This window comes from Phasianus colchicus, chromosome 9 (genome assembly GCF_987193195.1).
Source record: "Phasianus colchicus chromosome 9, bPhaCol1.hap1.1, whole genome shotgun sequence".
Classification (NCBI taxonomy): Eukaryota; Metazoa; Chordata; class Aves; order Galliformes; family Phasianidae; genus Phasianus; species Phasianus colchicus.
In genome coordinates, this window is record NC_143444.1 from 30,766,912 (window position 1) to 30,792,663 (window position 25,752).

Genomic DNA, 25,752 nt, shown 5'->3' on the forward strand with positions numbered 1-25,752 from the left:
TCATCAAGAAATGCCACTTTCAAGGAGATTTTTCCAAAGATCAGGCCATGCCTTTCCAACTCACAAAGCTCCTGGTTTGCTCAGACAGCACAGGGACTTGCCACAAAGTGAAGCAAGTACAGCAAGCTGAGGATGGCTGCTTTTTTTCCACAGAGAATTTGGTATTCATGTGGGTCTGTCCCTGGATATGTAGTTAGCTTACAGTTTTGAAAATACAAATTTAGCATCAGTAAAGGAACTTCAGAAGATCAAGAAAGTCATGATCACAACGGAGGGATATATGCAGTGAATTAACCTTGGCTCAGTACCTTCTGCATCACGTGCTACAGAAACAGCTTTCCTTTGGTTCTGCTGTGTCTATGAGCTCCTGCAGAGGCATCACGCAGTTCTGTTCCCTGTGTTGGCACACGCTGACCTGTCTGCTGACGCTGTATCAGAAGGACTCTTACTCTCAGCATAAGTTCCTCTTCTTCCCATTCCCTGGCACTTAAATTTCAGATTCATTTTTTTTCCTTGCTGTTTAGGAAAAGGACATATTTCTAGCATGGCCTCTGAATCTGAATGGCTGAATTATTTATGCCCAAATGCTGGTAGCGCAGCAGAGATTTGATCTCTTCTCCTGGCATTTGCATCTCACCATCTCTTCCTCCTCTTTTGGGTGCACCATGACTCAACCACACCTATAGGTCTCTCTTCCCCTGGGCTTATCCCAAAGGAACAGGAGAAGGCTTTAATACACAACTGCATCACCATCCAAACACTTAAGGAGCAGCCTGGTTCGAGAGAGCGCTCCGCCTCGGGTTGTTTGTGTGGGCAGCTCTTGGCTGATGTTCCGTGACTCCAACTATCACACCATTTGAATAGCAAAGCATTTTTTAGATATCACATTCGTTTTTGGGTTGGTTTTTTTTTTTTTTTTTTTCCCTGTGGTATTTTGGAGGGAGCCATTTCCTATTTTTCCTTAAAAATCCAGATGTGTGGAAGCTGATTTCGAGGTGGCAGCGATGGTTCCAGGAGGAGGTGGGAGGCAGCACTGCGAGGCTGCAGTGCCAGCAGCCAGCTCTGCCTCCAGGGCTGCCAGGTGCACCACTGGGCTGTGTATGAAAGCCATAAGCCTGTTCCATCAGTTACCTTGCCATCAGCAGGATGCTGGCACTGTGGAAGCAGAAGGACAGTTGCCTCATTCATTTCCCGAGGTTAGTTTGTTAACAAGAAATAAAAAGGAGTAAGACTATTTGTAGTGATTTCGTGATTGGGAGTGTGAGTTTGGGGGCCTTGGATGGATGGCGATTCAGTGGTTCCAGCTGTTGCCTCAGTGGGATAATGTTTTATATGACAAAGTTTACAGAGAGAGATTTTTCTTTTCAAACATGCAGCTGGGGTCAGAAGTGAAATTTTAAAAATGCGGGTAATGTAGCCAAGATGTTTGAAAACCACTTGGCTTTTATAATGCAAAACCTTTGTGTCCTCCACTAGTGAATCCAATAAAAAAAAATCATAAAATGTAATATGAAAATGACTGGTGCTAAGAGCGAATTTGGCTCCCTTCAGCTTCTCTCTCTTTTGGACCCAGGGAAAATACTCCAACAGAAGTCCAAGAGCCTCAGCATGATGGAAAGAAAATGCCTTGTCGTTCAGGTGGCCAATGCTGCCTTAGCCATGGAAATAAAAGATACAGCAGCTTGGAGACGTGTCACTTGGTTCAGTCCTAAACCAGAAGTACTGCACAGGGTAAGTGGAAAAATATTTTAGAGTTGTAAGTCACCTAAAAGAGCAGAAGCCAAGGATGAATAGATAAGGCATTTATGTATTCTATTTATTCGACCCAAGCACAAAGGCTTGAAGCACAAATCCTGTGGGGAGTGCCTGAGGGAAAGGGGACTGTTCAGTCCAGAGCAGAGGAGGCTCAGGGGAGACCTCATTGCCTCCTACAACTCCTCCACAAAGGAGGTTGGGGTGAGGTGGGGGTTGGCTTCTGCTCCCAGGGAACAGCAATAGGGTGAGAGGTGGCGGCCTGATGCTGTGAGTGGAGCGGGGCACATTGGTTATTAGGAGAAATTTCTTCTCCAGAGAGCAGGTGTGCACTGGCACAGGCTGCCAAGAGGGTGGTGGGGTCACCATCACTGGGGGGATTCCAGGGCCGTGGGGATGTGGCACTGAGGGATGTGGGCAGTGGACATGGGAGGTAGGCTGAGGGATTTTCAAGGTCTCCTCCAACCTTAATGGTTCTATGAATCTATTAATTCACGTAAGTCTGGTGGCAGGGAGCCAGGGCCTGGGCATTGCTGTGCTCAACTGCCAGTGCGTGGGAAATGTCAGGAAACCAACCATGAAAAGTGGCCAAAACTCCATTTATAGACATTTTCTATTGCGTGAAACAACATGGAAGCCGTACCAATGGTGTTTTGTACGCCAGGCACAGACTGTGTGCAGTATCTGGGGGCCACGAGGGTCGCACGAGGCACGGAGATGTAAGGCCACCCAGCCGGGTGCCGGTGCTGATGGGTCGTTAAGTCGTGGGATGCTCTGCTCCAGGACACCAGCGCGCTGCCACCAAAAGATGCACCTCGCAGTGGGTCTCGGAGCATCTCATCGCTGCAGGACAGATGTGTTGAAAACCGCGCAGACCCTCGAGGCTTTGAGGTGAAGCCCGCAGGGCTGGCGCTCGGCCTCGGGGTGCTGGAGGGGAGGAGGCGGGTCTTCGGACGGGAGAACTCTGATTTAAAAAAAGGAAAATCAGAGGTAAATACAAACGCGCGTGGAGATGTCCGCCTCGCAGCGCCGCGCGGAGCCGCGCTCGCTCTCCCGGCCCGGGCCGTGCGCAGCTCGTCCCGATTCCGTTCCGCTCCGCGGGCTCCTCGGCCGGGCGGCAGCGGGGGGCGGCGGCCGAGGGGAGGGGACGGGACGGGACGGGACGGACGGGAGGAGGGGTCCGGCCCCGCGCTGCCCCCGCCTGCAGCGCGCGGCTCCAGACACCTCCCTCCCTCCCTTCGCCTCGCCTCGCCTCTCCCCGCCGCGGCTCCGCTCCCGGCCCCGCCGCTCCCGCTCCTCCTCCGCTCCGCACTTTGCGTCTCTCCGCCGCCGCTCTCAGTCCCCGCAGCCGGGCGCGGGGCGCAGCGCTCTCGGAGCCGCCGTCCCCCGCATGGCGGCCGCCCCGCGGCCATAGCCGAGCCCCGGCCGGGGCGGGAGCGGCTTCGCGGCGCGGAGCGGAGCTGAGCGGGGGAAGCGGCGCCCTCGGCTCTCCCGCGGCGGCAGCATGGCGCGGGGCGGAGGGAGGCTGGAGGCCGCCGCTCGGGGCCGCCGCCCGCGGGGCCGGGGAGCGCTGGGCCTCCTGTGCCTGGCAGCGCTGTGCGGGCTGGGCGCCGCCGAGGCGGAGTTCTCCATCCTGGAGGAAGCGCAAGTTCTGGCCACGCAGATGAGGAAGCTCGCCACCGAGGAGCTGGGGGTCGTCACCATGCAGGTACGGCCCGGCCGCCTCTCCCGCCCGCCTGGATTGCCCTTCCTTTCTTGCTTCTTTCTCTTTCTCCCGCCCCCCCCTCTTTTTTTTTTCCCCCCTGGTTCTTCCCTTCTTTGCAAACTTTCCTTCCCTTTGTGCCGGCCCGGCGCTGTGTGCCGCCATCCCCGGTGCCCGCGCGGCACAAAGAGCGCAGCCCCCCTTCCCCCCCCCGGCATCCCGCCCCGAGCCCCGCCGTGCAGGTGGGGACGGAGGGGGGCTCTGCGAAAAGGAACCGGCGGTGGCAAATGCGGCTTTAAAAGGTTCCGAGCCGAAAGGGCGATGAGCAGCGGGGGTCTCTACCCAAATGGCCTTTGATCTCCTCCGAACTGCCTCCGTTCTGTCACCTCGAGGCAGCGGCGTGTCGCGCTGTCCGGGCAGCGCCGTGCTGCCTCGTGTCCTCGATGCTGAGAAGACGCGAATGCGAGTGATTCCGCTCGCAAGGTGGATTATTGCTATGCCGAATGCAGGAAAGTCACTTTTCCCCGCGCCGTGCGTGCATGTATGTGTGTGTTTCTCCGCGATAACGTAATGGTGGGGTCTCCGCTCAGTGCGGATTGAATCAGGGTGATTGTATCGCTGTATCTGCTTCGGGTGCGTTCAGAAAACAAAACAAACCCAACCAACTGAACAAAGAAAATCACAACTCTCCGAACTTGATCAGGGTCGTGGCTGACACACGTTGGCTGGATGGGGCTCTGAGCACCTGATGGAGCTGTAGGTGTTCCTGTTCATTGCAGGAGAGCGGGACCAGATGGCCTTTAAAGGTCCCTTCCAGCTCAAACGATTCTGAGGTTCGCTGTTGTCTTACAGACAAGCACAAGGTTACCTCCCTGCAATACTCCAGTGAACCTTCCTCCTAGGGATGGTGCTGGTTGCAGCCATCTGGGTGCCAGCACACAGGGATGTGCGTAATGTAAAAGCACCATGTTTACCATCAGTTGGATTTTTAAAGCCCCAAAGTAATTGAATGCGGTGAGACCGGTAGTTAAACTCTGAAAACCCTTTTCATACTGAGCTCTATTTTTATATGCTTAATATTTTGGCTGCCTTAACTCCCATCAAACTAATGCGCAGCCTGTGCTTTGCTCTCCCCTGTAACATTATTACAGCTGTTTAAGATTAAAACCCAATGAAAATGAACCACCCCTGATTTTTGAAGCTTCTTTGCTGACCTCCTACAGCAGAACAAAAAATGTTATGACATGTGTCACTGCAGCCTGTGGTTCGTGCTTGATTTTAGGGCTGAAGTTGCCCAAACCTGCCCAGACTGGTGCAGTTACCACTCTCTGCCTGTGCAGAGCTATGGAGAGCGTGGTGCTGTGGGAACATCACCTGGTGCAAGCAGGTGCTGAGGGGTAAGGGTGGGATTTGGGGGAAATTGAGAACACTTTTGTGCTTGAGTTGGTTATAAACCTAAGGGCATTAAGCTGGTTTTGAGGCTATGTGGAAATAGGTCCAAAATCAGGTGGGAGCACAGAGGTGGGGGACACCAGTGGCTGTGATGAGCGGACGGATGTTGGAACCATCCAGAATTAGGAGATGGAATGAGTGTAGATGGTTTTGAGAGGAGGGAGGCAGGTGTCTGTGGGTTAACACTTGTCATCTGGAGCTCTGTTTAGTTTTGTGTATTGTAGAGGAGGAAGCACCAGGACTGAATGCTCCTCTTGCACACTGCTTTCATGCTCTGGTCCTGCTCAGCTCGGCTCCCATGTTATGTCCTGGTGATGGGCAGGAGGTGGTGTCACCTTCACTGAAATGGCACAGAACTGTAGGAGAGAGTTCTGAGGACATGTGGGTCTGAGTTAGAGGTGGGGAGGAGACATCCAATGAGGGATGGAGCAGGTGGAAGTGATTGCTTACATAGAGGGAAGGTGAGGGGCTGGTTTGGGTGTGCTTGAGTCATACAGGCTGGAAACAGAAAACTGGAGACAGAGCTTCTGTGGAGGAACATGAGGTGGAGCTTCTAGAGCAGATGTTAGAGGAGTGAGTGGAAGAGGTAGGAGGAGAACCCCCGAATGTCTGAGCCTTAAATGCCTGTGCAGAGGGGCGGGGTGTAATGGGTTTGGAACTGGGAGATAAACAATACATTGGGTTTCTGCTGGAGCAGCTATCAGTGCTGCAAACAAGATCCATCTCGTCTGTGCAGCATCTACTTCCTGCAACGTGTTCTTCTTCTGCCAGTATTTCACATAGTTAGCACAGCAGTAAGACGAGCTCAGTGTTTTTAAGCTAATCGCATTACTTTCCATAGCTGGGAGAAGTGAGGTGTGTGTTCTGCATTGTAACACAGGCTGAAGCTACAGGAGGAAAGAGGATGGAAGATTCCTGATGCCAGCATCGCTCTGACCGTTGTTTTTGGCACTCACATCACAGCTCTCTATTTATAGACACATGCATGAGCGCGCCGATGCTGTATCTGACTCTTGCTTTTAAGTAGTGCTTTCTTTTCTTGTACCTGCAAGTATTCCAAGTTCATATATAAACTTATTCCTTTCATGGTGCTGCATGGAGCAGCTAAGATAATGTAAGATGGGGGACAACTTGTGGGATGCATCGCCGGCTGAGTGTACTGCACACAAGGTATGTACCCAGACACAGCACCCGTGTGCCACTGCTTCCTGCTGTGTGCTGCAGCTCTTGGTGCTGCTCCCATGAGAGCACTTAAGTGGAATCCATCAATTGTCTGACTTCCTATATTGCACCATTAATTGTTCCTGCTCTGACGGTTCCGCAAAAAGTGCGGTTAATGGCAGTGCTGTAGCTGAACATCACATGCATTGTGGTGCGAGCGGTGTGCGTGCATGTATGCCCATCTTTCTGTGCTTGGTCAGAATGATCTGTTTGAATTTCTCCCCAAAGTTCATCAGCGTCGCTCCCTAATTAACCAGAAGCAGCTGCACCACTTTTATTCCTCGAGTGCCGGAGCGCAGGAGGAGAAACCTTTGCTGGGCATGTGGGTAAATGAAGCGACAGCAATGCAGAAGAAATCTGCCATTTTAAGCTGCAGCATTATTGTTATAACTGCAGTAGTCCTACACCCAAGAGATGAAATCTAAGGGAAGAGAGTTCTTTTCTTTGCAGCGAGCTCACGTACTGTTGTTTGCCCTGTGGAGAGAAAACATGCAGAGAAGCAGGGCTGGAAGCAGCAACAGGATGCAGCACTGTGCAAGGTAACAGCAGCCCTGTGGTTATCAGGGGTACATTTTAGTTTTTAGCAGACTTCACCCTTGGAAGATGATTTGCAGTCACATCTCTGCTGGAGCCTGAGCAGCAGAACTGCCTTTTGTTATTCAGTAGGTGTGAAATAGCCTGGTGTCCTGGCTCACTGAGGGCTGGAGCCTGGGAAGGAGGAGCTCAGGTGGCAGGCTGTAGTAGGTTCTCCTGGACAGAGACATCCCTCAGCAGTAATTAACAATTAAGGCGCGCTTTATACTGAAATTATAGTGAAATTGATGGTGGTTGTGACCTCATCTAACAGTGGAATTTCCCTCAGCTCCGTTACTCGGCCATCCCCTGCCTGGCTTCTCCAACACATTTGAAATTACAGAGGAGGTTCACGCAAGCGAAGTTCTTTTCCTTGTGAGGTGAAGACAGAGAATAAGTAAAATACTTTGTGAGCGTTTGGTTTGTTTTTGGTATGGCTGAACCCTCTGATGGGCACAGGGCAAGGTGAGAACTGTTGAGCTGCGCTTTTTGGGCACGGTAACATTTCCACCCACAATGTGGGGTTGCGGTGCTTTCTGGGAGAGTTGAAAGGATTAGGCAATGCTTTGAAGATGAAAAGCTCTGTTAAGTGCTTCTATAACTTTCCAGCTACACGCTGATGTTTCTAGCCAGGTAGTAACAAAAGTTATAAGCCCAGAGGGCCTTTGATATTTTGAAGACAGCTCTGCCACCTTCATCCTCTGCACCTCGTGAAGGAAGCCGGGTTCTTCCTCACTGTGTGTTGGTTGGAGGAAATAAATGTATTTTGACTGTGAAAATAGCAGTTTGATGCCCATTTTTTCCCCTTGCTTCCTCGCTGTGGATTTTGTTATTGTTTCTTTTAGTGTTAATACTTGCTCAGATGCCGTAGCAGTGCGTAAAAGCAACAAACAGTGCAGCACATGCTTCTCCAGGTTGGCTGGCAGACACGCTGTGTTTATTTTGCTACTAACTTGTCCAGCCATGTGTTTTGCAAGACGAGCAGATGGCACAGAACACCACCATGCTGCAGGGATGTCCTGGGGCTCAGGGGGAGGCTGATGTGCCTCCTTCCTCCGGAAAACCTGTAGGGATTTTTGGGTAATGGCAAGGAGTTACAGCCACAAGGGCTGTTTGCCCATATAATCACTTTGGAAATGAACGCTGGCAGAATACAAATATATATGTATATTTCTAGTGGGATGCTCTTCTGGTTAGCAACAGTGGATTTACAGCCTGAAAGAGGGAAATCCCATTTCAAGCTGCACTGCAGACCGGCTCAAGTACACCAGAACTGCAGTTCTCCACTCTGAAATAAGAATTCCTCATGCTTCTACCCTTCTCTCCATGAGCATTTTGCACAGAAAACTGCTTCCCTTTCATTCTTCGTATATTCAGGTTGTTTCCGCTTGTGGAATTGAAATGCAATGGGAAAAAAAAAACTAAGGAAGGCTGACTAATGTTTGAGTAGAATTATTCTTCTTTTTTACATTTGGCAGTGGTGCTCAGTAATAATTACAGAGCAGAAACCATCAGAGCATCTCATCTGTTTGACGTGGTGATGTCCTGGTCCGAATCCAGCTCTGACAGATGCTGTGAAAGCCCAAGACCGCAGCAGTTTTTCATCCTGTTCCACTCGGATTCCTTTTTTCCAGCATGAAACGTTTCAGAAAGGCAGGGAGAGGTGCAAGTGGAAGGGCAGGAGAGCAGTCGCACACGGGAGATGCAATTGGAATGTTTAATTCGGCTTTGAGCCGCTCCTTCAAAGCACTGAGGCATCGTCGGTGGTGTAAGCTGTGCTGCATTTGCTTTTGTGCTTTGCAGCCTGACATTTCGCTTCAAACAGGGGGAACGCAGCTGTCCTGCGCAGATAAAAGGTGCTGGATGCAGCATGGCAAGGTGGGCTGGTAGATAATGAGCTGTTCCCTGCTGAGGGACCCTGCGTGGGGACAGGGCTCTCATTAGCATGGAGGCATCCAGGTAAGCCACGAAACACTGGGGCTCTCACAGCCATGGCAGGGCTGATAACACACGTGTTAAGATGGCAGGGAGGGCAATACAGTGTGCGTTGGCCAACTTGTTTCTTTGCTTCATTCAGCAGAGGAGAGGTGAGTGCCTGATGGTTGTAGTGCAGCAGGAACTCCAGCACTTATTATTTTCATCAATTATCAATGAAGAGATTGGCCAAAAAAAAAAAAAAAAGATGGGAACCTTATCAGTTCTGCACACTGGTGTGGAAGTGCCCAGCTGAAGGGAGTGTCCTCCATTCCCTATTTCCTTTGCAACACCATAGCTGGAGCTCCCGTGGCTGTGACAGCAGGCAGGTGGGCTGGCAGCCTGCTGCACGTTGGGGCTCGTGGGAGCTCATAACAGCTGGGAGAACATCCTGGTGGTGATGGGTTTGTGTGAGGTTGGGGAGGAAAATGATCACTTTGGGGTTTTTCTTTTTTCTAAACGTGGGTAATAGAAGTTAAACATTTAAGTAACTTATTTGATATGTGGGTTTTGTGTCTGTGCGTCAGAGATTCCAGCAGTTCTAGCTAGTAGCTATTCTACCCCTTCTTGTACAGTTAGATTAATACAGAATAAACTGAGATTATGAACTACAGAGCATCGTAAAAAGCAGAGTGTTCTGCTGTCAGCACTTCCCTGAAGCTTATTTTTTTCAGGTTACACGTGGTGTTAATGAACTCGGTAAGGGTGCTCTCTTTCCAATGGAAAACTGAATTTAATAATATTGATATTTATCCAGTGGCTGTTGTAAGATGTGACTTATGTAGTACAAACTAGAGAATGTGCCGAGGCATGGCTGGAATCCTGTGTTATGTGAATTTCAATCTGGTGCACGTTTCTGTAAGGTACTGTTCTGCCTCTGCATTTACAAAGGAAATCTGAGCTGATTTTGAAACAATGGTGTCACAAATCAATAACAGCCTGATGCCATAAAAGGTTTTACCGGCACGGCTTTTATCAGCTGTGGGTAAGGTCTCTGTAGAGACTCCCAAGTGATTTTGCAAAAGTCTATTTGCACGTTTCCAATCGTTAGTTAAAACAAACCATTACATCTCCTTTTGCCAGCTTCTCAGCCAGAAGCAGCTGATAAAACCAACTTTTCACTGGTGTCATTTCCCTTTGAATGCACTGTTCTGCTCTGCTTTGACTGTGCGGTTCGAGGCTGTGGCCTCTCTGCTGGCAGGGAGAAAAACCACCACCACGCTGCTGAGAAAAGCTGTGATGTGACTCTGAGCAGTTGTGTGGGGCTGTCTGGTGAGCAATTTGTCCATTTTTGGCCCTCTTCTGCATTTACTGCGACGCAGCAGGCATTTTTGGCTATGCTAAGGGTCGTTACAGGTGGGAATAAGGCTGGAGGAAACAGGCTCTCAAAGAGACACATCTGGCAGTTCCTGTAAAGGCGTCTGGAGGTGGGATTCCTCAAGGGGAGGTGGCTGTGCATTTGCTCTGGTAGGGTTACTGGAGGGTTTCTGTGTCAGTTTTGTGCATTCTAGAGCAAGAACGTGTTGTAATTCTTTAATTTTATTATTTTTTAAATTTTTGGAAAATTGTCTCTGAGCCTTCATCCCATGTCAGACCCGAGGGTGTCGAGCATCCTGAGAGAATGCGATGGAACCACACGAAAGGGGCCGGGTGCTTTCATCACCTCCCCGTCTCCAGTTCAGCTCCTGGTTCTCTTGCTTTCCGCAGAGGAACTATTAGAAATATTTCCTCTTGGGCTGTGCTTTCCCCTCAGAGGTAACATTGAGCACAGCCAAGGGAGGTGTTTGTGGTGCTGGGACAAGGATGGATTCCCCACACAGCTGTATGGGGTGGGAACTGGCTTCCCAGGACAAACCTGGGGTTGCCCTTCTGAGTCCTGATCCTTCGGTGGTGGCTCCTCGGATGCTGTGATTGTGGGAAGCTGCCAAGGAAAACGTAGGTAAATTACTGCATTGAAAAGTTTTGTTAGATGATGGCATTTTAAAGTTATTTTCTAGCATTTGGAGGCTTCTGAGATCTGCTTTGCCTTTTGTTTGTTGGAAAAGATGGGAACCCAAAACACGTGGTCTTGGAGCAGGAGGTCTTACAGCAGGCTTTCCTGTTGTGTGGATGTTGTGTTGGTACTGAAACAAAGGGTGAGTTAGTGGAGCATCTTGGCTTTAACCAAACGAGCAGAAATCTGACCATTTGGTACAGAAAAAGGTGGTTTTTGGTTTCTTTGTTTTTCTTTCCTTTTGTACCTTGTCAGTGAGATCGCACATTACCAACTTCTTACACAGGTGGGTAGTGATTGGATGTGTGGAATAGTTTTCAGCTAAAAGAGGGGAGATTTAGCTTAAATGTTAGGAGAAAATAGTTTATTCAGAGGGTGGTGAGGCCTCGCACTGCTGCCCAGAGCAGTGGGTGCCCATCCCTGGAGGTGCCCATAGCCACAGGTGGGCCCTGGGCTCATGAGCTGGGGGTTGGAGCCCAAGCTGTCTGGCATTCAGGGCTTGTAGGTTATCTTCCCTTTCTTTTTTTTTTTTTTCCCTAATACCAAAATCATAGGGGGTGTCTGGCTTTTGATTTTGAGACCTAAATGCTGTTTGGAGGAGAAAGCAGCATCTGTCATTGTGGTGATGCTGTAAAGCAAAGGAGAAAAGGACACTTCACGGCTGCATCATTGATGGCAGCCCTGGTGCGTGCTCCAGACCCTCATCATGGACTGCATGCTCAATAGAGGCCATGCCAACACTTTGGAGACAGAATCTTTGCGTTGTGTAAAAAGTACATGGAAGATAAGTACATGGAGGATGCTTATTTTAAGGGTAACACCTTCAGCAGTTTCAACAATGAAAGGGTATTGAATTTAAACCTGTTACAGCTGTGGTGCAGGTATTCAGACACCCTTGGCAGCAGGGTGGCTGGTTGGTCAGTCATCTGTTTTTAAACTGTGAGTTTCCAAGTCTTTGGTCTGTGAGATTAAAATTAGCAAGTGTTATTCCTGGACACACAGCGGCCTGTGTTTTGTGTGTGGGAGGCTGTGATTTAAAATAAGTAAATACAACATATTTGGGAAAAGTTTCTAAATACATTGCAGGAGGAGGATGAAAACTGCAAACATCGACTTATTTTAGCTTTAGATTAGTTTCACCAATGTCCAGTTTGCAAGGGTAAAACTGAAGGGGTTTGGGAAGCCTGCCCTCCATCCTCATTTAAACCCAGCTGCCCCTGTAGGCTCTTATTGCAACAGTTTTACTCAGCTTTTAATATTTTAGATACTGACCTACTAATGCTATGCTGTATTTCTGTTAAAATACAGTATAGTAGCAGGCAGCTAGCTTAATGTAAGCCACCTGCTAGTGATTTCTCTTTGGTAAGAGATGGACCCAAATGAATTTTAAAATGCTTTTTCCCCACGTTGTCACATAAATGTTATTTTGCCCCCCTTCTCATATTTATGCTTTTGGTAAACTGTGAGTCTGGCCATTGCAACCTCAGACTTTCAAATGCTTCTTTCTCACGTGTGTCCAAGAGTAAAATATCAACCTCCAAAAATGGATGAGAAGCAACATGAATTAGCACAGCTTTCAGTGTTGGAAAAGGCGGATTTCTTTGCAAGGAGCAGAGGTGCAGAGCTGTTTAGAGAGGAGAAGGGAAGATGCAGAGGCAGAGCCTGCAAGAAACGAGTGCATGCAATGGGAGTGCAGCCTGCTGCATTGTGCTCTTTGCTTCAGATGTGTCATCTGAATGATTTATTGCAACTTGAAGATGGGTGCTATGAGTGAAAAGAATAACCAGCTAGGATGAGATAATACAGTCATTACAAATTCTAGCGGAGGAGCTGCGTTGTTTTGGGTTTCTTTGAAAATGTAATAGAAGCTGATGCCACCTCTGAGCCGAGTTATCATAGAATCATAGAATGGCTTGGGTTGAAAAGGACCACAGTGATCATCTCGTTCCAACCCCCTGCTGTGTGCAGGGTCACCAACCAGCAGACCAGGCTGCCCAGAGCCACATCCAGCCTGAGTTATGTGAGAGCAGCTGGGCTTAGTGATGCGTGGTGTGTAGCTGGGGCACATTCACGCTCTTGGCTGATTCTTAATAATCCATGTTTTGGTAGTTTTGATACCAAAAATATGAGTTCTTGTGTGTCTGTGGCCTCATGAGACAAACTTTGACCAGTATGGAAGTGTAGGTGATGAGTTGCATTCCCACAGCATTGTACTTGTTAGCACTGAAGGGCTGGATGTCTGCTGCCTTCCAGCAGGTGCGTGGATGGACAGAGCTGCTCTGCCACGACCAGGGAAAATGTGGCCGAAATGGATCCCTGGTGGTGTGCACCTGATGGGAGGTTTCCCTGCAGGGCTGACAGGGAGCTGGGCTGATACCTGGGGCTGCAAATCTACAGACCCAAAGGTCTGCACTGTGCTGTCTGTGTGACAAAAGGCAGCGATTTCACAGCCATCCACTCCATCCCTGCCTCTGTAATGAGGAATAGGACTACCTTTTTTGCTGCTGCTGCAAGGAGATGATGTTTGGTTTTAAAAACAGCCGCATTCACAGTCTGTTTGGGAGCCCTGCTCTGAAATAAGGTTAGAGCCAGCCTGATTGCCTGCATGTCCCAAAATATATTACAAATATTAAAATCTTGTTATAGTAAGTCTGCGGGCTGGTGTTGTGGCTGGCTGCAGATCAGCAAAGGCTGGCATGTGAAGCTGGAGGGAAGCCATAGCCACGCTGGTGGAGACTGTCAACTTGTGGCGTTGCTTTGATGCAGGAAATAAAAAAGATGTGTTCTTTCATTTTCCTCTTTTGGCTGACAAAAAAAAAAAAAAATAATAATAAAAAAACTTGCATTTTCCCAGGGCTGGCAGGAATGTGAATCTATCTGACTGAGTGATTCAGATTCCTGGGAGAGCCTGAGCCCCTGTGAGCAAAGGAAGGGGAGAAAAAGATAGATCAAATAGCTGTTTATTGCTTTGGTTTTGGTGAGAACAGAAGCAAACACTGAGGAACAAGTGGCATCTCATCAGTTCATCTGGAGCCGCCAAGGAGAGCAGCATCCGCATCAGGCTGCTTTTGCAGCTTCCCGGTGGCAGTGAGATGATGCTGTGGATCTTCCACAAAGCCTGTCCTGCACGGCAGGCTGGGCTGGACCAGGTGTTTGGGCTGTGCATCCCCAGGTTATGGCACTGGAAACTCAGAGGGGTCTTGGGATGATGAGAAGTGACCGGTGCAGGGCAGGAGACCCCAACATCTGCCCTCTTTTCCACTGTGCCCAATGGTACAGGTCAGTGAGAAGTTGGTAAAGCATTTCAAGAAGGTATGGGTGGGAGACAGGGACTGCACAGGTGACTTTTAGCCTGGGAGATGTCAGTGCTCCCTCAGTTTGAGTGATGTGAGCTGGGGTTTTGTGTGACACACCTGTAACCCCAAGGAGGCGGAGGATGCTGCTATCACGTTTTGTGCAGATAAGGTCTTGGGATCTGACTCACCCGGTTCATTTCCTATCTGAATGGCACTGAATGCAGTGGGATCATGGCTGGAGGTGCCCATGTGTCAGCAAATAAAGAAATGGAAGCATTAAAGCTCACCAAGTACAGCTCTGGCTGTCGCTTGTAGCTACCAGCCCCATTTGAGTAATACTACAGAGGAGTTACGAAGCATTCCCAGCTACTCATTTAAAACCCCAATTTCCTACTAATAAACTTAAAAATCTTATTGTGCAGCCGAGTTAGTGACTGAGTCTTCACTTTATAATCTCTTTATAAAAATGTATGCACATTAACAGGACGTATTTAATAGACACACTGCCTGGATGAAAGGGTGCTTTGTGGAGGGAGGCTTTTGTGCATTTTTTGGATCTCTCAGCAATTCCTGCAGAGCTTCCCAAGTCTGGCTGACACAGAATGGCAGAGGAAAAGACCTTCTCACTTTCAGCTTGAATGGAGAATAATGGGGAGCGAGAGGGAAGGGGGAGGAAGCCCGGCTCGGCAATGCAGAGGTGATTGGTATTGGCACTCATGAGCCGAGCATTTCACACTTTTAGTCCTTCCTACCCCCAGCTGGGGCTTTGCATTTGCAATGAGCTCGCTGCTCTCCTGCCAGTAAAAGTGGGTCTGAGTCAACAACAGCTTCCCAGCCCAGGGAAACTGAGACAAATTTTCACAGCCCAGGTAGTCCCTTTTCTCTTCTTTCTTTCTTTCTTTTTTTTTTTTTTTGTTTTAATTAAGCCCAAGAATTAATTAGGTTCATCTGTAGTGCCCTTTTCACCAGAACAGCATTTTATTGTATTTTTTTAATTTGAGACCTGATGTTGTCTTTCATCTTCTATTTAATCCATCAGCTGGGTTTTGGTATTTTTCATATCCATGGTGTACCACTGGTTCTTGGCAAGGGGATGGTTTTCTTTCACAAAAAATGAGGTTGTGAACTCACAGGTCCCTTCAGTTTGACCTTGCAAATGTCTTTGTGAGAGCAAGAACCTAGTGGGCACAGCATTGAGTTTCCACCTTCGTTCATGAACTAGAGTAGCTTTTCACACATCAGCACTGGTCTAACTTCATAGCATTTTTCTCTTCTTTTAAAGTCAGCCCTGCCTGTCACATTCCTGGAATTGCAGTAAAGCCTCTCTGGACTCATCCAGCCTCTGTGTGTCTGCTGATACATCAGTGCATCTGTGTTCACTTCTTGTGGCTGCCGTCGTGTCTTAATGAGTTTTCATCCATGTCTTCCATGTGAGCTCACAGTGGGGTGACCCCAGGTATTGCTTCAGATTCTGAGGAATCCCAAAGAATCGTCAAGAAAGAGCAAAATTAGGTCAGTGTCTGGCTTGAGCCAAGGGTCTGCAGTTGTCCCAAGGCACAGAGCAGTTGGGACGTGGCTGGGGGAAGTCTGGGGTGCATTGAGATAATGCAAGGAAGCTTGAAGGCATGAAACCGAAAAACATTGCAGGAGGGGCATACATAGCCAAAATGAATGTAAATCCAAAGGTGCAGGTGCAGTAGACTGGGCTCTGTGTTCCTGGGTAACACAAGAAGGCATCTCTCAGGATAAGGAGGCATTCAGGGCCAGGCTGGATGTGGCTCTGGGCAGCCTGGGCTGCTGGTTGGCGACCTGCACACAGCAGGGGGTTGGAACTGGATGAGCATTGTGCTCCTTTGCAACCCAGGCCATTCTGTGATTCAGTGATTCACAGAACTTGTGGGGTTGGATAGCAAGCCTCCATACAATTATCTAACACACCCCTGTCCTCGTTGCTTGGTGGAATATTGAGGAGTCCCACTGTTTGCTGAGGTTGTACTGTAAAAAACAATAAGCACGCAGGTTCTGAAACTTTTAATTTTTCATTAATTTCTTTGCATATTGAGCACAGGGGAAAGCAGGGAGGACTTTAAGTGAAGGCTTTGGTTTGCATTTACTTCAGTTTCTTTAAGGATAGTTGAATACTGAATTGAAAATCAGGTTCCTGGTTTGTCAGGTGCTTATTTCTCACAAAGAATATATATTTTTACAGCTACTGCATGCTTTGCAGAATGGGATAACAAGTGTTCAGTATTTTGCATGAGAAAAAGCCCACTATTATTGTTATTTTATTTTTGGTGACTAAATACTGAAACAGGAAATGACCCCAGACACAGTTTCCATGACTCCCTGTCACTTGAATCCAGTTTTCAAGAAGATGAAAGGCCGAAGCAGCCTTTTGATAGTGAGCAGCTAATTGGGAGGCTGATAGAGGCAGGTTCTTTATGTGGGGGAAAAAAAATAAAGCAGAAAAGAAGTGGAACAGCTGTGTTTCAGTGCAGATATACAATCCCAGATAGATCTCTGCAAGGACAAGGTAATATATAATAGTGCTGTAGCGAAAGAAAAACTAAAAAATGTTGAAAGCATAAATGTGACTTTTCTCTGGGGAGGAGGAGAACATATTTTGGATTATAACCTGAACCAATGGTGCTGCTAGGTGATGGATTTGTGAAGTGACAATCAGTGTCTTTGCTTCTTGCAAAACGTGCTGTAGGGCTCTGTTTTGTTTTGTGTCGAAGCAGATTCCAAGGAAATGGTGGTGTGCTCTGTTCTCCCCTCTTCCCGTTGCTGAAGATGTTCCTACCTGTGGAGCTGTGTGCCTGGCTGTCTCCTGCTCTCACTGCAATGCAGCCTTGGATTTCCCTTCTCCTCCTCTGCTGTACATTAAACATGTCACAGGGAACCAGCATGTAGACATGGATCTTCTCGGAACATAGATTGAAATGTGGTGGTGATAGCTGGGATCTGATCAGAGTGCTAACAGATGTCATCCCAGCATGGACAATAACCTTCCTGTTACTAATTAGTGCCAAGCTTCTATTCTTGGCTCGAGGGATGAAGTGGAAGGAATCCTCATAAGCAGTGTACAGAAGCAAGGTGTGAGTGAGGAGAATGCAGCTTCTGAGCAAAGCAGCATTTGTTTCTGCCAAAGCATCTCTATGTATGATGCTGTTTTCTCTCCCTTCAATAGCAGCCATTGTAGGCATCTTTGTTTTTTAAACTCTGTGAAATTGCCCTATCCAAATAACAAAGTGAGAGATGAGGTTTTAATCCCTCAACTCCCGACTAGCCTGGGTTTTCACGAGTGCTTTCATGGCTTTCTTCTTCTTCAGGAGGTGTTTTTCTGTCCATGTGGAGAAGCCAGTTGCCTTATCTAATCCATTTCTTGCTGCTCTGCGTGGGTTACCCTTATTTTCCCATGAAGTTTTGAATACCTGGAAGGTAAAATTGTTGTAGGAGTGTTTTGAGGACCTGTCTTGGCTCTTGCTGGTCCTGTAAATGTTTCCAGCTATTTCCACGCATTGTTTTGTCCTTCTGAAATATTTTTATGCAGATTACGCCATCTAGGTTGACATACTTCAAACTAAGGCAAACAGTCTGCTTTTATCCCATTCGTATCAAAGTGAGCCTTATTTGAATGCAGGAGATTAGGATCTCAGCAATGAAAGCTATCTCATCCAACCAGTTGCTGCTCTTTCATAAAGACTTGAAGAGTTTGTGAGCCTAACATTCTGCTGCACATGGCTAACTGGGACAGGAGGTGGGTCTGGGGGAACTTGGCACAGCTCTGCTTGAAGCAGAGCCTTTGGCTTCTCTGTCATACCTTCCTAACTTCTGCAATGGTGAGGATTGCTGGCTGATACTGCTGCTTTAACGTCAATGCAAGCCTCCAAAACCAGCTTTCTGCTAGCGCTGGGCAGCTCCTCTGCCTTCTCCTATGAAGATTTTATTAGGCAACAGCTGTGGTCGTGCTGCCTGAGTACATGCCAGTTTTTCTCTTCAGACAGAGCCTCCGGGACTGCTCGTTAGCTGCCTGCCTGTCTGCGAGAGAGCAGAATGTAAAATTAATACAGGAGGAGCTTGCTGCGATCCGACAGGCGGGAGTGCAGGTGGGCTGGAGCAAGCTGATGGCTGCAGTGGGCCTGGGGGGCTTCCAGCAGCTCCCTCCACTAACAGAGCTGTCAGGGTTGTGTTTTGTGTCAGATTCCTGGGCAGTATTTGGTGAGAATTTTGAAAAATGGACACTTGTGCCCAAGCTTGAAACCGGAGGGTGTTTGTTTATGAGCACAGCGTGGAGGATGGTTCTGTTCCTGCAATGCTGAGAGTGGCATTTCCCAGTTACAGTGCTTGCAGCAGAAGTTTTGGTGCACTCAGAAACTGTAAAATCCATTCTTCTGCCCATGTCATCCCATTACATGTGCACTGTGAGAGGCTGAAATAAAATGCAGTCCATCTGCAGTTGTGCTGTGACCATTCTGTGGTTCCTGCCCCCCCGAGATCTTCTCTCCCTGCCTCTTTCCTGCAGCAAAGCTGTTTCACTTGAGAGTGAATGAAACCAGCCTGAAAACGAAAAGTGTTAGCGACCTATCCCAGAAGTAGCAATTTTATTATCACTTTGAAACTTGATGGTTAGAAAAACAGGTATTTCAAACAGATACTGTTGCTGGAGCCCTGTCAAAACGCATTTATTTTCATGGGTACTGTTCCGGGAAGGAGTTAGCAAGCAGGAAAGAAGGAATCTTTCTGCGCCTCTTACAAACATTTCTCTTTGGGACAGGCAGAACAAGAACTGTTTTTGGACCTGCCTGTCTAAAACTGTTCAGGAGGCTGTAGAACAGATCAGGGAATAGGCAACAAACATTTTGGCTACAGGAAAGGTTTAAAAAAAAAAAAAAAGGAACCCAGGTCTCCTTTTCACTAGCACTGCTTTACACAGTGGTGCAAATGCTTTTAGGGGCTTGCAAATGGGATGTATTTCCATTTCAAGTATCTTGTATGCTTCCAGCAAAGTGCAGAGCAGCAAGTAAATGAGCATCAGACTCTAAAAGTGCCCAACTGGCTTTGTGTTGCATCAGCTCTGCCACTTCCACATGCTGACAATCACTGTTTCCAGCAGTTGTCCTGCTTGCAGCATGCAGGGTGGTAATTTTGGGATAGCTGAGCTGATGGTGCCCTGCAGAAGCACAGGGCTGGCATGGTTTGCTCATGTCTGTCTGCATGGAGCTGCGCCCTTTGAGGTCCAGAATAATTGTCTGTAAAACTTCCGGGTGTAAAGGCTGGTGAAGATTGTATCCCAGTCTCCAAGAATTCACCCTTTGGAGGCTCGTTCTCGTTTGCTTTGGTATGAGAGGTACGTGGAGAGGCAGTGCCTACTTGCCCTGGTTCAGCTGTTGGGGTTGAACCTCAGGGGTGAGCACTGAGCAGATCTGGGCACGTGAGGGTACCACGTGTACAGTAATAAACTAGATGGAGAGCTGTTGTTCAGCAGTTTGCATTCATGGAGCAGATACTGGAGGGTTTGCCTATTAGTGTTTAATACCCAAAGAGATGTGAAGGGACCCTTAAGGCTGTTTTGGTGTTAGCCAGGCTGTCAGTGGATGTGTCATAATACAAAGGGTGGAAAAAAACTTCAGCACTGAACAGCATGCGTGCATCCCAGGGGTGCCCTACTTCACACAGGGGACATCCAGAGCTCTTCCTAATGACAAAGCACTTTTTGCTTATCCCCCAAACTGTAAAGGCTTTGTGCTATCCATTGCATTCCAGGCTCGGTTTGCCTTTGGCAGATGCTTGGCATAGTCCTGCCCTGTGCTCACAAGAGGACGTGTGATGTGAGCAGAGCCTCAGAGACCTCGTTGGCTGTTGGATCTTGCAGGGTTGGGTTTTGTTGTTGCTTTGAGTGTTTGTTCCCCACTGTATGCTTTCCTGTTCTGCCTCGGTGCCTGCACCAGACTTGCCAAACTCCTGAAGTAATGCTGACTTTGGTAGTTGAGAACTCAGTGGCACGTGCTGCAGAAACTGCTCATCTTATGTCCTTCAGGTGTTTAGAACAAGAAACACTTGGAAAAAAAACTCATTCAGGCGTTCCTGCCCCGGTTTTCTTCTGTGTATTTGATGTTTTTTTTTTCATATGAATCTCTGAAACTGGTATGATATTTCCCTTATAAAATTACAGCCTAGGGTAGGGGGCATGGATTCCATCTGAATTATGTCTTAATACAATTGGATTAAAAATGACCACTTCTCCTTGCAAATAATAAGGATGCAGTGGATCTTTCATGTTACAGTCACTTTACCATTGCTTTGCTGTAGGCTGCATTTTGCACCAGCAGAGCAAAACCAGAAGGAGCTCTGATAACATCTGGGGAACCAAGCAAGGAGGATTTTGGAGTACTGCATGGCCAAGAGTTGGGAAGGGCAGGGAGAAAGCACACGGTTACTTTGGGTTTGGACAGAAGGGCCTTAAGACTGATAACACTTCAGGATCAAGCCAGCAGGCCTTCCCAAGCACTGCAGAGACAGTAATAAAATAAAGCAATAACACAGGGCACCATCTGGAAATTACTCCTTCCTTCATTCTCCCTATTGCTGATCTAATTAAGGAAAAAAAAAAAAAAACACCTCCTTGTAATTGTTATATTTTGTCATGCAAATGTGTTGTAGACTTGGATGGTGGAGGCTTTGCTCTGATGCTCATGCTTTCAGGCTTTGAACAACACCTCGGTGTCCTCACTGCTGTAGTTGAATAGAGGAGTTTGCAGCAAGACATCAGCTTTTCAGGTGGCTTTCATATGAATAATGGCTTGTGGCTGTGAATAGGTGGAAATTGGTTGCAAATAAATGACAAAATACTGAATTAACATAAGCAACTGTTTGTTTTTGTTCCCTCAAGAAAATCAGCTGGTGCAATAAATGATGTTTTCTTTAACTTTCTGGCTGCCAAATACTGGCAGCAGGGCAGCAGTAACTGTGTTTGACATCCAGGAATACTCATTCTGTGAGCAACGTTAATCTGGTTCAGTTCTGGCAATATTCAGAGCACCATTAATGCCTTTATTTCTCCTCAGTGGCTGAATTTGCTAATCGTGACCCAAAAGTGGATCACAGTTTCACTTCTGTGTGTTCAGACATGCATGTGATGGATAGATAAGTGCACAGAAAAGCAAAAGCAAGGGGATGTATTTGGGTGGCTGAGTTGGAGGCCGTCTCTATACAACCTTACATCTGTAATTCAGCTTCCAGATTGCCAGTTGGTTCTGTTAACTCTCTCGGGGAGGGAGAAAGGCATGTGTGCAAATTGTCGAATGTTTTAAAAGCATTTGGAGTTGCAGGTTTCAGTAAAATGCTGCTTTTTTCTAACGCAGATACAGACTTCTCATTGACGTAGCTATTTTTGAATGTGGCTAAAGCTTGCTGTGACAAATGCTAGCTTGGATTTCCTGAAAAGAAGCAATTTGAAGAAGCTGATAGTAAACATTGCAAATTGAGAACTCTTTTGACTGGTCAGTGTTTTTTACGTGCACTGAAGCATCCTCGAAAAATTAAATACGAGTCATTGAGATTTTATAATTCCAATCGCAAATGACAGCCCAGCAATTCTTGATTCATCTTTGTGAAGATGACACTGTGCACACCATCAGAAGGAGGGCTTAGATCAGGGAGTTTGTGTCAGTGGTGACTTCTGGAGGGAATCGCAGCAGAGATTTACTTAGAACAGATGAGCAGTTTTTATCTCCAGAGGCTCAAAAACAATTTTATTTAGACAAAGCTAAGCACGTGTTGAGATTTACAGGGGGGTCAAATGATTCTCTTCTCTTTTGAAACTCTTTTGGTGCTGGAAGGGGCTGCCCAGGGAGTGGGGGAATCACTGTCCCTGGGGGTGTTGAAGGAAGGTGTGGATGTGGCACTGAGGGACGTGGTTCAGTGAGAAATACTGATGGGAGGTGGGTGGTTGGGCTGGGTGATGCTGGGGGTCTTTTCCATCCTTGGTGATTCTGTGCTTCTACAGAAATTGTTTTAATCGTGTTCATTTATCAGGAGCAGCATAAGCATTTACTTACGGCTTGTAAATGTTTTGTGAGAAAGCAGCTTGTAAGAATATTTACAGAAGCACTGAAAAATAGTAGTTGCCTCAGCCGTTGTCTTAATGCTAACAATGTGTGCACACAGTGAGGCTTTTTTGATCTTCATAATAGGTACAGCCCAACTGGCAATGGCATCAGGTCATTAGGGAGCCTACGGAGGGGACAGGAATCAACTCTTTGAAAGGTTAGATAACAGCAGGATGAGGGGAAATAGTGTGAAGTTGAGGGAGGGAAGATTCAGGTTGGATGTCAGAGGAAAATTCTTTACAGAGAGAGTGGTGAGGTGCTGGAACAGCTGCCCAGAGAGGCTGTGGATGCCCCGTCCATCCCTGGAGGTGTTCAAGGCCAGGTTGGATGGGGCCCTGGGCAGCCTGGTGTAGTATGAAATGGGGAGGTTGGTGTCCCTGCGTGTGGCAGGGGGTTGGAGATTCATGATCCTTGAGGTCTCTTCCAACCCTGGCCATTCTGTGATTCTGCGATCAGGTCATTCCACCATTACCCATTCCTAAAGTTGTTTTGTGTTTCTTTAAGAAGTTCATTCCTTCCCATTTAACTTCCATTCTTAGCATGGAAGGCTGTTCCCAAGTTCTGTTGTCTGCTCTGTTCCTCCCACCCTGGTGGTGTTGTGCAATGTTGACCATAAATTGCAAGACTGTGTGGCTGTGCAGGATCCCAGCACTGTGCCTGTAGGCTTGTAGCAACCCCCTGCAAGGCTTCTCTGTGTTTTTAGATTGGAAGACTTGAATTTGATGGGAGTCAATTCCAGATTTTTGTTCTGTGCCTTATAGCTGGGGTAGTGCCGTTCTGATTCTCCTCTGCTGTCATCAACATCGACAGCAGCTCAAAGTGGAGGAAGAAAGCAATGCTATCTTTAAAATAAGTAAATAAATAAAAATCTAAGGTGTTTCTAATCATCCTGAAAGCTGTTTTCATTCTCTTCTTTCCTCTTTCCTTGGCTTTGCAGCTTCTTGCATTGTGACCTTGCTGGCACGTTCTCCTGTATTCCTCAGTGACACCATTGGCAGTGCTGGAAGCTCAGCCTGCTCAGACATGGTGTTGAATATCACAGGAGAGGGGGTGATGAATATACAACCAGGCTGGGTATTGATACAGTCCCTTAAAAACTTGAGCTTATGCTAACCATGTGGATGGAAACCTCTGCCACAGTGGGTGCGCAGGGATGGTAAAACACAGCAGCTGGAAGATGAGTGGTTGGTGGGATGTATGTCTTCCTGCATCTCCAGGAGCAACACGTACAAATTTCAGCATTTACAAATTATAGCATTTGTTTTCAAAAATAGAAGTAATTCAGGTACTTTTCATCTCAGTGTTGCTCATCAGTGCATCAGAGAAGGGTTAGGGTTAGGGTTAACTCTGATTTTTACCTTTCTTTTCATCATCATTTCTAGCTACCAAGTGTTTGAAAGATAAGTGCTTTTGTAATAACTTCAGCAAAAATGTCCTTTTTAAAAGGCCAAAACATTTATTTTCAATTATTAAGTACTGTAGAACTATTCCACTTGGAGTGACAAAGTTGATTTCATGGTGTGCATTTATTTTCTTTGCTTAAGATATTAATGCTGGTGTGCAGATATTCACACAATTACTGGGAACTCTAATCTGCTGCTTTTGTTTTCTGAGTTATTTTCCATAAGCCTTTTATGCTATGTAGTCTTCTTTCCTTGGAATACGATTGATGTTAGTGGCTGTTTTGACAAGAAAAGCAAACTAACTCCTTTTTTTATGTTTTGAAGCCCTGCTTAAGCCCTAACAAAATGTTAGGGAGCTGTAGAAACCAATATAATAGCTACAAAAACTCATCATGAAGTGTTGAATCATGGAATCTGTTTAACTGAAGTAATTGCCCCTCCACGGGTAGCACGGACCTGAATGCTGTTCAACAAACTTGAACTTCCTAATGCTCTTTTTAATGCAGAAATGGACACAGGGACAATCTGTTGTATGTCTGCTTTGGGGAGACCCAGAAGTGGAAAAGAGATGTGCCAAAGAGCCATCCCTCTCCTTTTTTTATTAGGCAGACTTTATAGTGAAAACAAAACGAAGCCACTAAAGGGCAGAATATGAGCGAGCTCCTTCTGCTGATGCCCAGCATGGCTGGGTCTGGCCAGGGAGCAGATCCTCAGCTCCACACCATCCCACTTCCCTGTGGTTTGTTGGTGGCGTCACTCTGTTCCATCTTCTGCATGTCTGTGGTCCCAGCCCTGGTGTCCTTGCAGCCTGCTCAACATCTGAAACAACGAGGGTATGAGATAAAGGCCTGCGCTTTGCAGACCATCTGGTACTTTGTGCTTCCAAAGGCTGGGTGTAGAAATTCTCATGGGATGGCTTGGCATGAGATTTGGCTCCAGTGAGATTGTGCCACAAAAGACTGAGGCAAGTCCTCCTCTTCTTCGGCACTTTCCCTCATTAAATATTGAGCTTTCTCTCCCATTTCTGGGTTGGAATCTGTTCTGCTCTTGATTAACACTGGAGTTTTTGTTTGTTGTTCTTTTTTCTTCCCTCCCCCCCTTTCATGTAAATGATGCCTTGCTTTTTTACTTGCTTTTTTTTTTTCTTTTTTAATTAGAAGAATAAATGCTTGCATTCATGCACATATTGCTTTGAAGTGCTGCAGGAATTCAATTCATGAGCCTCTCCTTGGTCTCAATTTTTAATTTTTCTGTGAGCAGATAACATCTAACGGCTCTGCTCTTTCCCAAAGATTGTATTTGTTTTCTGCAAGTTGCTCGACCTCCTCCTGTGCTCTGAGATAAGTTGAACACAAGGAAGAATGGTGAACCCTGGGCCCTCCTGCAAGGTTTTGTTCCATGCGGCAGTGACTCATGTTTGACTGCAGCTCTGAAAGGAGGGAGGAGTGGTCCTGGGGACCACTGGATTGCTGGGATTCCCTGGGAAATCCTCTGTTCAGCCATCTTCCTTTGCATCTGTACATTGTTGGGCTGCAGTACAGCGTTTGTTTCTGTTATAGGTCTGTTCTGTCTTGTTGATGGCCTTCTGACTCATGAAACGCATGGAGAGAAACTGTCAGATGAAGGGTCTGTTAATGACCTTACTCTCTGAGCTCATTCCATCCTTGTTTTGGAACCAAGAGAAGAAGTAGAATGTTTCCAGTGGTACCTGATGGGTAGTTCTGTTTGCACGAGCTCTTGAGAAAACTGCAAATTGTTTCCTGATGCTGGCAGAGAGGATGAGGGGAGTTCAAATGCCAAGATCGGAGGGTGAAAACCAAGCCAAGTTTTTTCTGCTTTTGTAAAAAGTCTGGTGATTTATCCACTTTTGTTTATTTTCATGGTGGTCCCAGCTGTAGGACTGGCACCACGTGTGGCTGAGCTGGGCTGGGGCACGGTGTACAGCATGGCTGCAGCTGCCCAGAATGTGGCTGGTTGGGACTTTGGAGTCTGCATGGCTGGAGTACCAACACAGTGTTCTCCAACCAAACCAAGCATAACGAGTGCTGCCTCTCCCTGCATGCAGGCCTGGCTGCCTCTGCCCCAAATGCTGTTTCCACTGTCCATTTTTAGGCAAATGCCTATATGCCTAATGCCTATAACGTCCATTTGTCTCACCTGGCTGTGACATAAACTGGGTAATATAGGAATTGAGAAGTATTTCCAAAGGCTCCATTTATAAGTGGGATATCGACCCTAGCTTGTGCAGTAATTCTTTCTTTCTAACCTGTAAAAT

The 25,752-nt window shown here is 47.2% G+C and overlaps 1 protein-coding gene across 4 annotated transcripts in view; it reads left to right on the forward strand.

The window, feature by feature from the left end:
* CACHD1 (cache domain containing 1) overlaps nt 1–25,752 on the forward strand; it is a 138,464-nt gene that overhangs the window by 46,784 nt on the left and 65,928 nt on the right. For 2 of the 4 annotated variants that reach the window (XM_090146814.1, XM_090146815.1), the window contains one exon: nt 1,574–1,731. In XM_090146814.1, coding sequence (XP_090002940.1) covers nt 1,574–1,731 — 158 coding nt within the window. Of the gene's footprint in view, nt 1–1,573; nt 1,732–2,995; nt 3,461–25,752 lie in introns of those variants that run through there. The other 2 variants (XM_031603818.2, XM_031603809.2) reach the window with 2 other exon arrangements.